The sequence below is a fragment of the Urocitellus parryii genome, chromosome 3, assembly GCF_045843805.1.
Source record: "Urocitellus parryii isolate mUroPar1 chromosome 3, mUroPar1.hap1, whole genome shotgun sequence".
Classification (NCBI taxonomy): Eukaryota; Metazoa; Chordata; class Mammalia; order Rodentia; family Sciuridae; genus Urocitellus; species Urocitellus parryii.
This window is the reverse complement of record NC_135533.1, coordinates 27,877,207-27,891,027: the sequence shown is the minus strand read 5'-3', so window position 1 is coordinate 27,891,027 and position 13,821 is coordinate 27,877,207. Positions and strand designations below refer to the sequence as shown.

The 13,821-nt window shown below is 41.6% G+C and overlaps 1 protein-coding gene across 1 annotated transcript; it reads right to left on the bottom strand.

Moving 5' to 3' along the window:
- Nucleotides 1-3,547: 3,547 nt before the first annotated feature.
- Fzd1 (frizzled class receptor 1) lies at nucleotides 3,548-8,371 on the bottom strand. Its single transcript, XM_026415049.2, has one exon. It carries the CDS (start codon nucleotides 7,916-7,918, stop codon nucleotides 5,966-5,968), a length of 1,953 nt encoding a protein of 650 aa, XP_026270834.2. The 5' UTR covers nucleotides 7,919-8,371; the 3' UTR covers nucleotides 3,548-5,965.
- Nucleotides 8,372-13,821: the final 5,450 nt, after the last annotated feature.

The window sequence follows — 13,821 nt, the reverse complement described above, 5'->3', positions numbered from 1 at the left end:
ACATCCCAAGAAACCCCTCTCTCCTGGAAAAATCTGGATGGTTGGTCACCCTACCTGAGAAATTACAAGTTTTTGACATAGTATTTGTTGAAGTTAACTTTTTAAAATGCTTTCCAAGTGTGTTCAAAAGATAAAGCGAAGAATAGTCCTTAGTTCTACTTTTCAAGAAAAAAAAAATCCCTAGAACAATCAAGTAGCACATGGCATTTGGAATGTGCATCTAACTAGCCTGTATGACTTCCAGGTATTTGCTGCTGCAATCCTAAAGACAAGCATTTCCAAGGGCAAGCGAACACTCTGTCACAGAGTGCTTCATTTAAGCAGCAAGGACACACTGCCAACTTGAAAGGAAATAAAGGCTATACTTTGTCTATGGGGGGATCCTGCAGTTATTCCCCTGCAAATTTAATTCAAACAGGTATTGAGATCTGAAACATGGAGATATCCACAAATTAGAGGATACTTGGTTTTTAAAAAAGGAAAGAAAAGAAATCCGGGCCATAGAAACTATCTTGAAGCAGCAATAACAGTTCTTTTGATGTTAATCAGTGTATTGCTGTGAATATGTTTTGAAAGTTTATCCTAGAAATGAAATTTTTGGGTATATTTATATGAAATATGCATAATTTAAAACTTATGCATGTTTTAAAATGTCAATTTTACTTTTTGAAAAAATAACATGCATGTGTAAAATGTGCAAATCAGTACTATTGTTAATACTTTGTTTTTAGAATATCATACAAATATTCCTTTCAACTAATCAGTGATAACTGAAGAAACTACAGTGTTGTTTGAATTTTATCCATCAAAACTACACCTCTTTAGAATATTTCCATCTTAAAATAAAAAGGATTCATTTAAAGAAATCTCTATAGAAAAATAGCATCTAATTTTTAAGCAACCTATTGTGCTTAATTCATAAAACTGTATGTGACCTACAGAATACTTATTATATATTTATTATAGAACTTACTTTTAGATTTTACTTGAGCCTATCCATTACATTGCATGAAAAATATTTCTATGAGAAATCATTTTATTTGACCTATTTAGGGTTCCAAATCAACCCATACACAAAAGTCCCCAAAGGAAGTGCTAAATAGTAATTTGATTCTGTTTTTGTTTGTTTTTTTCCAGAACTGGCGATAAACCCAGGTCCTTGTACATTCTAGGTAAGCACTCTACCACTAAGCCACATCCCTAGCTCTTTTAATTTTATTTTTAGACATGGTCTTGCTAAATACCCCAGACTGGTCTTGAACTTGAGATCCTAATTCTCCTGCCTCAGCCGCCAGTTGCTGAGATTATACCCATGCACCATGTTTGAAACTGGATTCTGTAATGGTGTATAGACACTTGTCACTCCAGATCATGATACAATTTGGGAAAATTAGCCTAGAGACTGTTTTAATTGCCAGATTCTAAGCAAGTTGTTGTTTGTGACTATAATCTCTATGGTTTTACATATGCTTTATAAAAAGATATGAAAAAAGCAAATAAAAAATTTATCTGCCCCAATTTTTAATTTTTATTTATTTATTTTTAAATTTTTGATATTGGAGATTTAACTCAGGGGTGCTTTATCACTAGGAATATCCCCAGGCCTTTTTTTTTTTTTTTAAATTTTGAGACAGGGTCTCACTAAGTTGCTTAGGCCCTCACTAAGTTATTGAGGCTGGCCTTGAACTTGTGATCTTCCTGTCTCAGCTTCCCAAGCCATTAAGCCCCAAATTTTAAGGTAAATTTGTTATGATCAAACCTCAAATGCTGTTTTTCTATTTTCAAGGGCTATTGGAATGGCATCTGCCAGCACTTCAAGATATAGATATATATCTTAGAAATATATTTTATCTTGTTTGGCACTTCTCCATTTTAAATGTAAGGCCTTAGAATAAAAGTCTTGAATTTAAGGTAGTATTACAACTTCTTTTTAGTCACGTAACTAGAGAATTCTCACATATAATCCATGTCTTACTTTGGTTCCTACAAGTCAATTGTGCAAGAATTTGAGATTAGCATATTTTGTGAAGTAGTCAGTGACAACATCACTGCCTACCTCTAGTCATATGTAATGACACACATTTTGTCTCTAATCTCTTGGATCCTCATTAATAGATACTATAATCAGAACTGTATTCAGGGTATTCAATGTCATACCACTGGTTTCAATTAATTACATAAATTTGGCCTGTAGCCCATAGATAGATTAGAAAGCAATAAAAGCAAAAGTAGCTGAAGTTGAACATAAACACACAGTAAATAAGGAGCCTTGGAAAAAATGTGTATCAAGGTTGAAAATGGCATCAAGAAAGTGATCCCAGTCCTAAAATAATGTGTGATTTAGTTTATTTTTTTCTTAATTGGCCACTAACACTTCATTGTGGTTTCCTTTCCTTGTTAAACCTGGACTTTAGGAAGAATCCAACCACAGTGGAAGGCTTTGGTACTCATAGTGGGGACAAAAGAACCAGGACTGTCAACTCAGGCTGACAAATGACTATGCAGGACAAGCTGAAAAATCTGGCCCAGCTTTCTTGCTGTTTGACACTGAATGGCTCTGAGATTATATATATATATATATATATGATTTTTTTGTCTCCACAAAGTTTAAGTGAAAAAAAAATTAAGTAGCTTTCATACTACACACACATTTACTCCAAAAGCTAAATCAAATACACTGTGAGGGGGAAATCTGACTCCAATCAATAGCTGGTTTAAACGAAACAGGCAAAGAAATAATCTGAAAATAGTGTTTGTTATGGGAACAGCATGCTAATGGGGCAGTATCTCCAGCAGCTTTATGATTTTTCAGGCAAGCCCTATTTTGCCATCATTTTTAAAAGAAACAACAACATGAATAAATAAATACAACTGTTTTTTTTATATGCCACACAACTTAAAACAGCCTGGTGGTGATTTTAAAATGTGTTCTGAAACTATTTAAATCTAGCATATAAAAGCTTTATGCATCAAATTTATAATAACATCATTTTAAGGACATCTACAGTAAGACTGATTGACACTTAGTCCTTGGTTAAAGACCAATAGTCTTAAAATTTTCTTTTTCCCAGAAATTATCTAATTGAACTACCTAGTAGGGAGACATTTTTAATTTGGCCAAAAAAATTGTTATTTTTGTATGTGAGTAGCTATACAATAAAACATATTCAGATATCTACTATATTACATTAATGTCACAGAAAAAAAGATCAAAATTGTATTTTGCTACTTAAAATCATGTTATATTTTCAATTAAGTTTTTAAAAATTTGTCTAAAAATGAAAGATGTGATGACTTCTACAAATTGTCTTATAACCACAAAAGTAGCCATATTGTTTCAATGATCTTCATTTTAGTCCCTTGTTATTTTATCGAAAAATATTTTAATTGGAAAATGTAATAATTTTATCAAAGGTATTTGAAGTTTTCCATCTGTAATTTTTCATTTCTCATAATACTATTTCTGTATTATGAAATGACAAGTAAATTGTGCATTTATATATTTTTTAAATTAATGTGTATACTTATATGCATGTGTATATATAGATATATGAACTCATACACAATATATAAATTCCAAGAGTAGACCAACTAGAAAATTCCTCAGGAGAAGGTTCCTTGAACAATATAAAAATGGAGTCTTCAGAAGCAAACAACAAAACAGACTTATAAACCTGACTGCTGTTTTAAAATGCTTATAAACATAGTCAGTAACCCTTTATTGATTGCCTGTTTATGGTTTTGGAAAATCCAAGATTATGAAAGAGATAAAATAAAATTCACGGCAAAGTGATGACTTAAAAATCAACCTCCATATTATAAAATGTTATGTCAATTTACCCCTTGAAAGAAAAAAAAAAGCTTTAATATTAAAATTACTTATCTTTTAATAATTTTCTTTGAATAAAGAAGTGATTTTCAGACTTCTATTTCTACTCTTAACAAAACAGATCTTTTCTTGGGACTTCACAAGTGTCAATCACAATAATGCAAATAGTGTTATTCTTTGGAAGGACTGGTTGAAGGCTTAAAGATATGCTTTTTCATTGTATTCCTAAATTTTTATAATGTTGGATTAGTTATGAAACACTATAAAATGTAAAGACAGTTCAGACAGTTCAATCTCTATTAATCTTCAGGCACAAAACCATATAATTTTGTACAAAACTTTGATTTTTTTTATTTGCGAAATTAAAAATATGGTATTTTATATATATAAACTTCTATTCCTCTATAAATATAGATGATTTTGTGATAGTGAACAGAATAAATGCATACCAAATTCAAAGAGCAATGTCATTTTAGGTTATGACAGACATAGATAAATTCAGTTCCTAAGTACCGGCATTTTGATAAACTCTTAAAGTTTAAAATAATACAATCAGAGGATTGCTTTTTCTCCTCTTCTTCACAGAGAACTAAAGTGAATATTTTTAAATGGCTTTGAAAGATTTACATTTGACACATTTTTGTAAATCCAAAAAGGAGCACACAAGATTTAATGCAATAGATCTGCACACGGTTTCCCTTTAGCATGCATGCCCATATTTTTGTTTGCTTTCAGGAGATAAGCCCCTCAATTATTCCTTCTCTTTTACCTCCTGAAATCTTACTAGGTTATCATTAGTCGTGCAGACTGCTCCTCCCTCAGAATAATAATAATAATATGTAGAAAGTGTACAACTTTTACATTTTAGAGTTTCTGATATAAGTCTAATTATTATTTGATTAAAAATAAGAAAATAGTACTTCATTTTGAGGAAGTCCATTACACTGAAATCTCCTTCAAGTTTTCATATTCTGCTAATGTTCTGCTGTCCTGTTAAGGAAAGCAAAGATCCACTCCTTCACAAAGCTTTCCAGGTGACCTCAACGTTTCCATTTTACCAAAGGGTAAAATCTAAAGGCAGGCTGTCTCACTCTCAAAGGCAGGTTGCCAGGCATCAGTATGCAATTAGAATTAACATTTTGTAACCACCACCCCACTGTCAGTCTCTCCCAACCCACACAAAGCTCCATGCCTCTTCCCAAATCTCAGTAACCACATCTTTCCATGACGCTGGCCAAACCCATACCAGGTCTTAGACACTAGAGAATGAAATGAGCTCATCCATCAAAAATTAGACTTAAAAAAGTTTGGCATTGGTTACCTTACTCATCCTCTAACCAACTTAGGTGGAAGGAGGGAGTGTCTGGATGTTGGAAGCGACTGTGGAGGGAGGCAGGGACTGCCAGCGTCTACACCCTACACTCCTGGGACCCCATGAAGTTGAGGGAAGGTTCTCAAAAATCGAGCTTCAGGGAGTCAATGGGATGTGCCTTTGCAATCCATCACTGAACAAGGGAGGAATTGGAACTGGCGGGGGGCCCACCTCCGGATTTGGAAGCTTTGTGGAGTTTGGTACCTTAAGGGCCCCACCCCAAGCAAGGAAAGGAAGAGAAAGGCTGAAGGAGGCCGCGGGAAGTGACCCCAGCCTTTCAGCTCGGCCGCACCCCGCAGTGCTGAACTCGCCGGCGCCCCAGCAGGCGTGTGCACCGGCGGCACTGAGGGGCGCAGGAGGATGGGCAGGAACACTCGGCGGGTGTGCTCTGGTTTTACCTCCTTTGCGGTCCTCGGAAAAGGGGAGAGAGAGAAAAAAGCCTCAAATGGTTAAACCGCCCTAAACAGTTAAAATTTTTAAAAAGAAAACCGCGTGATCGCTAGTCTTTAAATACAAATATACTTACAAAAATCTTACACAGGCTATTTACAATCATAAAAGCGTTACAGTCCTGGTACCAGAGTGTGAGGGCCAGAGAGGTCGATCCACACCCCTCAGGCAGTGGGGCCCTCCAGTCCGTTTGCCCCAGGGACGGAAGCGTTTGCAGGAGCTGTGTTGTTAAAAGGAGGCTGCGAAAGTCAACCAGGCGAGGCATGAATCCCATGGGGCCGGCTTTTTGCGGGGGTAGGTTGAGTCCCCAGGTCTCAAACGGTGGTCTCCCCCTGTTTGCTGTTGGTGAGCCTCGTGTAGAACTTCCTCCAGGAGTTGAGTGTCTTGCCTGACCAGATCCAGAAGCCCGACGTGATGCCCACGATCAGAGTCATAAGATACTTGATCATGAAGACTGTGAAGTCAGGGCTCATGGGTGGGTGTGGCGGGACACCTCCACCTCCCTGGAGGTGAGGGCAGGGGATGGCATAGGTCTTACAGCTCTGGGCCACCCAGCTGCGTTCCCACTGGTCCCGGAAGGCCTGCTCGTAGAAGTAGCAGGCGATGACAATGGTGGCTGGCACTGTGTACAGCACGCTGAACACACCAATGCGCACCATGAGCTTCTCCAGCTTCTCGGTCTTGGTGCCATCGTGCTTCATGATGGTGCGGATGCGGAAGAGCGACACGAAGCCGGCCAGCAGGAAAGACGTGCCGATGAACAGGTATACGAAGAGGGGTGCCAGCACGAAGCCACGCAGGGCGTCCACGTTGTTGAGCCCCACAAAGCACACTCCGCTCAGCACATCGCCGTCCACCTGGCCCAGCGCCAGGATGGTGATGGTTTTGATGGCTGGCACAGCCCAGGCAGCCAGGTGAAAATACTGCGAATTGGCCTCGATGGCCTCGTGGCCCCACTTCATGCCGGCCGCGAGGAACCAGGTGAGGGACAGGATCACCCACCAGATGGAGCTGGCCATGCTGAAGAAGTAGAGCATCATGAAGAGGATAGTGCAGCCCTCCTTCTTGGTGCCCTGCGCCACCGTTCGCGCCCCATCCTCAGCGAACTTGTCGTTACACACCACCCGGTCCTCCAGCAGGAACCCGGCGATGTAGGCCACCGCAACCGCGGTGTAACAGCCGGACAGGAAGATGATGGGCCGTTCAGGATAGCTGAAGCGCCTCATGTCCACCAGGTACGTGAGCACCGTGAAGAGAGTGGAAGCACAGCACAGCACCGACCAGATGCCGATCCAGGTGCGCGAGAAGCGCAGCTCCTCGGGCCCAAAGTACATGAGCCCATACACTTTGGTCGGCTCACAGGGCGCGCCGCAGTCCTTCTCCCCCAGAAAGTGGTAGTTGAGGTAGGAGGGCACCTTGAGGGCGCGCGGGCAAGAAAATTTGCCTCGCTCGGACGAGCCGGCGCCTCCCGGGAAGCCCCCGCGGTGCCCTCCGCCGCCGTGCTGGGGGTTGCTGGTCCAGAACTCTGGCAGTAGCGAGGGCGTCGGGGTACCTTTGTCCGACGTGTTTTGGCCCACGCACAACTCCCCAGCGCCGTGCACCGGGAACTTCTCACACTTGAGCGTGTCTGGCCACTGGAAGCCGAACTTGTTCATGAGCGCTTCACAGCCCTGGCGCGCGCGCTCGCACAGGGAGCGGCAGGGCGGCAGCGCTTGCTCCAGCACTGTGCACACAGGCGCATACATGGAGCACAGGAAGAACTTGAGCTCGGCGGAACACTGCACCTTCACCAGTGGGTAGAACTGGTGCACCTCGAGGCCCGCGTCCTCCTGGTTGGTGTGGCCCAGAAGGTTGGGCATGATGGTCTGGTTGTATGCGATGTCCGTGCACAGCGGGATGGAGATAGGCTGGCAGTAGCCATGGTCCGGGATGGAGATACCCCGCTCGCCGTTGTACTGCTGTCCGCTCTGCTGCTGCTGAGGCGGAGGCGGAGGCGGCGGGGGTTGCTGCCCGGGCCCGGGCCCCTGGCCCGTCCCCTGGCCCGCCGCCTGCGCTCGGACCCCCAGCAGCAGCGGAGCCTCCAGCAACCAAAGCAGCAGTAACAGCCGGCGCACCAAGCGCCCGGGGCCAGCTAGGGAACGGCGGTGGCTGCCCGCAATCCCGCTCCCCTCCTCCGCCGGCCGGGCCGGGAGCGCCCCGGCACAAAGTTCCCAGCTCGCGCTGCCGCCGGCGGCCGGGGACTTCTTAGGCGCCTCCTCCTCAGCCATACTTTCTCGGTTCCTTTCTTGGCGCCGCTTGGCAGGGGCTGGCAGTGGCACGGCCAGCGGTGGCTACTCCCGCGACCAAGGAGATCTCCTCGCCGGTGCCCTCCGTCGAGCCCGAGCCGCGATCGGCCCGCTCCCGGGGCTGCTTCTCTGCGTCCCGCAGCCGTCGCCGCCGCCGCGGAAACTTGCGGTTCATGAAGCGCGGGCCGCCGGGAGAGCCCGGGTGGCACGGGCGCGCCGGGGTCGCGTCCCGCCTTCCTGGCCCTTGGCTCGCTAGCTCCCGGCTGGCGGCGCCGCGTTAGTGGCCGCGGCCCCGTTGAGCGCGCAACTCTCCGCAACCCAGCGGCCCTGACTCCCCCCAGCGCCTCCGCCTCCTTCTCCGCCGCCGCCGCCTGACCATTTGTGTCAATCCCTCAACTCGCTCCCTCTCCTTTCCCTAGCGCGCCCTCCGACCGGTTTCCAGGCGCCCCGCAGTCTGTCTTTCACCAGGAGGGAGGAGCCTTGAAACCGACGCGGAACTGGAGGCTCAGGGACCGTCGCCCAATCGCGGCACCCGCTTTCCGACGCAAAGGGAGCCAGCAGCCTACTTGCCAGTGCAAAAGCCGGCTGCAGGCGGGAGGAGGAGGGGGAGAAGGTGGCGGGAGGAGGAGGAAGTGGTGGTGGTGGCACAGGCACTGCTCAGGCACAAAGAGTGGGTTTGCTAGGAAGCGGGACAGGCTTGGTTGCTTTTGCTTTTGCGGAAGAAAAGGCGAGGACAAGTAGGAGAATGGTCCCATATGCTGCTAGAGATAATGAATAGGAGTCGGCGGACTGCGTGATTTAGCTTTTCTTTTCTTTTATGCATTTTCATGTGTAAAAATCCTGCTCTTAACACTGGTTAAAAACAGCCAAACCCAGAGCTGAGATCAGAACACATGCCTCTGACTTATGGAGAGTAGGGTTTCTTTTGAGTTTGTTTCTGTCGGGGTTTTGTTTTAAATATTGCTCCAATAAATCGTATAGCTCTCCGGTTGGGTTTGGCGGGCTTTGGACGCGCCATTTCCCCGAAGAAGAAGTTCACGGGATCGCTGTCAAATGAAGAACAACAACCACAAAACACAAACTTTGATGGAATTTAAAAAGTAAAGCCAGACGCTCCTTCGGCTACTATCATTCCTTTTGAAGTCAAACTTTCTTTTTTCTTCTTTAATCAAGTAAGAAACAGAAGCAAAGGAAAACAACTATCCATGACATTTTTAGAGAGAAAAACTTGAGAACTCAAGGACGGAGATTTGGTGGGGGCTTTTGAGACCCTCAGAGGTGGCACGGGCCAGAGCTGCGCTGGCGGCCTGCCTGAGCCCCTGGAGAGATATTAGCAGCCTTCCTACACCCTGCTGGCTGGGGAGAGGAGATGCCCTGGGCTCTTATGGGAACTCCTGGGACCTAATCATTTAGGTTTCACAGGATGAGCTGCGGCATGATCTTTTACCGGTACACACAACTGAAGACTCCAGTTTAAAACACACATACAAACAAACAACAAAGTCTAGGGGAGAAAAAAGCAAATGGCACAGTCCCTTTCGACTTCCCAAACCATCCTGTCCACCACAGCAGACACATTTTTGTTTTCCTTGATTATTTTAAATGATGGCTTAACTATGTGACTTAGTTTTACCAATAAAGTGCCATTGTATTATTAGTTCTACTAAGGATTTTTGACCTTTGATTAGACTCTACCTCAGGATACTTTCCTGTAATTATTTTCTATCACTCTTTAACCTATTCATTTGTTTACTAGATACTTACCAAGCACCCACCATGGATGTATGTATGCACTGTCTTAGGTGACAGGGTACAGAGATCAAAAAGGCATGGTCCCACCTTAGGGGACGGCAAAGTACAATGGGTACAGAAATTTAAATCTGTGATCATCATGTGCACCCCAAAGCTGAAAGAGCACAAGGAAGCAACTAGCTCAGGTGACAAGGGGTGGGAGAGTTCTAAGATGAGGCAGGTAGATGCAAGGTGCAAAAGACAAATACTCAAAAGTACTTAAATTGCTAGAGGGGACAGAAAAGGTGAGTGTGCCTGGGGCCATGATAGGGGAGGAAGGTTTTAGTCCTACTAAAACGTGTGAGTGAAATTATGCAGACAATAGGGAGCTATTGAAGGTCATCTTTTCTCACATAAGCAGGGAGTTGCTCCAGGATAACTGTGAAAGAGGGGCAGGCTGTCCTTGAGAGGATAACGTCCCTCTACACTTAAGATGAGGATTACTAATGCACAAACAGGGCAACCAATTTCATCACCATGAATATTGGTGTCTCTGAGGAAGGTGCAGCCATATCTATCTGTTAAGGAAAATGACATTTGTCTCAGATATGCATATTATTATTTTTCAAGTATTCATAGTAAATTCATAAAGTATATATTTCTTTTAAAGTATTTCTGATTCCTAGCTTTTTTTAAAAAAGGTACTAAGTGCACAATAGGTATTATATGTGAATGTATGTAGGTGTGTGCTTATGTGCACCTTGACTATAGATCATGTTTTAATATTGAAAAGGAGGTTGGGAAGAACAGGTGCTCTCTGAGAACCTGTGAGTAATCACAGTCAATCACTGTTCATTTTACCCTCCTGCATACTGGCCCACAGGCTCCCTGCAATTTTTTCTCTAGCTTTCCACCCTGGTGCTGAAAGGACCCATCCTCAGGAATCTTACTAGTTATCTCTCTTCTATCACTCCTTTCTGGTAAAGACTTATCTGTCCTGTGTTCCATTCACTCAAGGTCATTCTAGGTGACTGGGCAAGGTGAAAAGTAAATTCATTCTTATGCATAATGACCAACAAGCTTCACATTCATTAGGCAACACCATCACTTTGTCATCCCAAATCCTTCCTCTTCCCCACCAAAGGCATAGGGCACAGTGAACATGATAGAGTACTCAGTTCTGTTCTCAGAGTAGGTGACACTCTTCCTGCTTCAAAAGATGTTCTAATGGAATTCTTGAGTTTGTTGAATCTTCCACCGGATGGTGAAGTTTATTAGAGGAGGTTCAGAAGTACAGCCAGAGTTACAAAAAAAAAAAAAAAAAAAAAAAGAAAAAGAAAAGAAAAGAAATGGGGAGAAAATGTCATTCTCATCAGATTATAGAACTGGAAGGAACCAAAGAGATCATCTAGGAACTAGTTTTTTCTCCAGTTTACAATTAAGAACACTAGGCCTAGAAATATTAAGGGATGTGCCTTAGGTTAAAAGGTCTTGTTTGGCTTGAATTTCATTGGATGTTTATTTTAATCCTTTCTCTATATTTTTTATGGACTATAGATCATTTTATTTTTTAAGAGAATTATTTGTAATGTTCTCCCTCAATGGATTATACAAAAAAGACCTTGTAAAATGTTTTTTTTAATCATTTTCTGAGAGGTGTCTTACAAGTTAAACAAACAAACAAACCCCCCCCCCCCACACACACACAATGAATCAAACTCAATTTTCTATTTATTTTTATATTGATACAATATTTCATTCATTAAGCCTGTGTGACACAGAGGAAGCTATTAATATCAAAACCAAGAAAGCCCATGTTGTGGAAGTAAGTCTTTTGGGGATGTGATGAAGGCAGTGGGTACCAATCCAATAGAAGAGAAATGTGAGTAGTCTATTTTAACTTTAGTTTAGAATATGTCATTTTCTTAGGATGTGGAAGAGCTTGAGATCCACAGCTCAAAATTACTAAATACATATGAACTCTTTGGAATTTGGTAATAATAATATTTGCACTGAATATAACCTGATTCTCCTTGATATTGGTTTGTTAAGCATTAGACTCAAGTTATTTTCTCATATCAATGATCTCATTTTACCAGGTCTTTCTAAATTTTTTTGAAGTTTCTCCAGACTGCTTATGTCAGTTGAATATATAGGTAATTATTGGATCCAGTTCCAATTATACATGGTCAAGTATATGCAGACGCAAAAGCAGCTAGGCTCCAGGTGCATCCTGAGGGACCTTAAGGTTTTAAGTGAGTCGTTTTGTTGCTGGCTGGTGGGTGTCAGCTTGAATTGTCTTTGTTGAGTAACAGTGATCATAATACAGATTAAGACTATATTTTTGAGGAACTACCATGCATATTTGTCATTGTTTTGCCCTGTGTGTGCATACATCGTGTCACTTAAACTGTACTCTGAGGTGGTTACTAATCATTACCCCCTTTTTAATAGATAAAGAACTCAGCCTCAAAACAGTTAAACAGTTTAATCAAGGTGCCAAAAGTCAATAAGTGCAGAGTAGGTCTTGGATATGACCAGAATCCCTGGACTTCCATGGAGTAACACCATGTATACAATTCCACTCCCAAAAATTATAGAAGAAAATGTGGTTTCTGGGTGCCCATCATGTTGGTTCTTCAATATTTAACATGGCTTTCTATAGCAGAATATATATGGTAGGGGTATAAACACTTGGATTCACTGATGAATTAGATCAGCATTTTCCAAATTATTATTATTTTTTTTTTTGTGAAATACAGTATCTTCCCTAAAGGTGATTTATAAAATAAATTTGGTCACAAAAGTTTGGGAAAAGACCATACGACAAGTCCTAAGGTTAAGAACCTTTCAAAACTTTGTCTTATTTAGAATCTCTCTCTCTCTCTCTCTTCTCTCTCTCTCTCTCTCTCTCTCTCTCACACACACACACACACACACACACACACACACAAAAAAAAAAAAATTACATCAATATTTTGTTTGACATTTTGCTTTCATATATTTTATTTGATTAGATTCTCACTTCAGCATCACTTTGGTATTTCAAGAGCAAAAAAGGAAAACTTGACCCATTGCATCTGGAGTTCCTGACTTCTCTCCTAGAATTCCCAGGGAAAGTATGTTGATTGGTTAGAGAGCCCTTCTGATAGAGAAAGAACAAACTCTTCTATTCCCTTCTGGGCAGCATCACCTAGGAGTCCATTATATTGTCTTTCTAGAGACACAATAGGTATAACTGCCTAAATCTTTAACGCAGATCTCAACCTCATTTCTTCTTGAATTTCCAGCTCAGAAATCTCTGCATAAGCTAATTCTTTTCTACCAAAACATCGGTATTATTTTGCAACAATTTTAAAGTTAAATCTTTTCTTTCTTCATTCTTATATGAATAGCTTCTTGACATTGATGAGATACTTCTTTCATTCATTCACACTTAGAGCCTCAATTTATCTCTCTCTTTGAAACACCCATTCTTTTATATTTAACTTTCTTTAAAACAATTTATCAAGAGATTGTCATGTACCACATATTCTCTCTCCTATGCAGAAGCTGAAAAAAAAAAAAAAGTCAACCTGAATGTAGAATGACTAGAGGTTGGGAAGTGAGTGGGAGGGTGGATAAAGGGAGGCTGAATTTGTTCAGTGAACACTGTATGCATCTACTGTAATATCACACTGAACCCCATAAATAGGTACCATTAGTACACATCAATGAAAAAATAAAAGGGATTGCCAGCATGACTATCTTGACTTTTATCTTACAGGATACTCATACCTGATTTGTGTTGAGGTCACAAACTAACATATCTCTTGAGAGTCAGCCATGATTTGTTATAATTTACATTTTGAGTATGATAAGATATAAAGATTGAATGCAAATGGTTGTGTTTCAAAATATGAGTCATGGATTACTTGTACACAAAACTCACGAAACAATTTGAAAAAAAAAAGTAAATTTAAACAATTTAAATTGGAAAAAAAAAGGAAAAAAAATCACCATTACTGAATTTTCATCAACAAGTTAAGAAAATAGTTATCCCCAATCTTTTTGTAATTCAAAAATTAAACTGTAAAAGGTGATTATTATTCAGTTTCTCTGAAGGATCATATATAAAGAGCTATTCATGACTTTGCCTTAATTAGTTCTGTTGT

Bases quoted from the DNA above. Each gene is read 5' to 3' on its own strand.
- Fzd1 (XM_026415049.2), bottom strand. From the start codon at position 7,918: ATGGCTGAGGAGGAGGCGCCTAAGAAGTCCCCGGCCGCCGGCGGCAGC.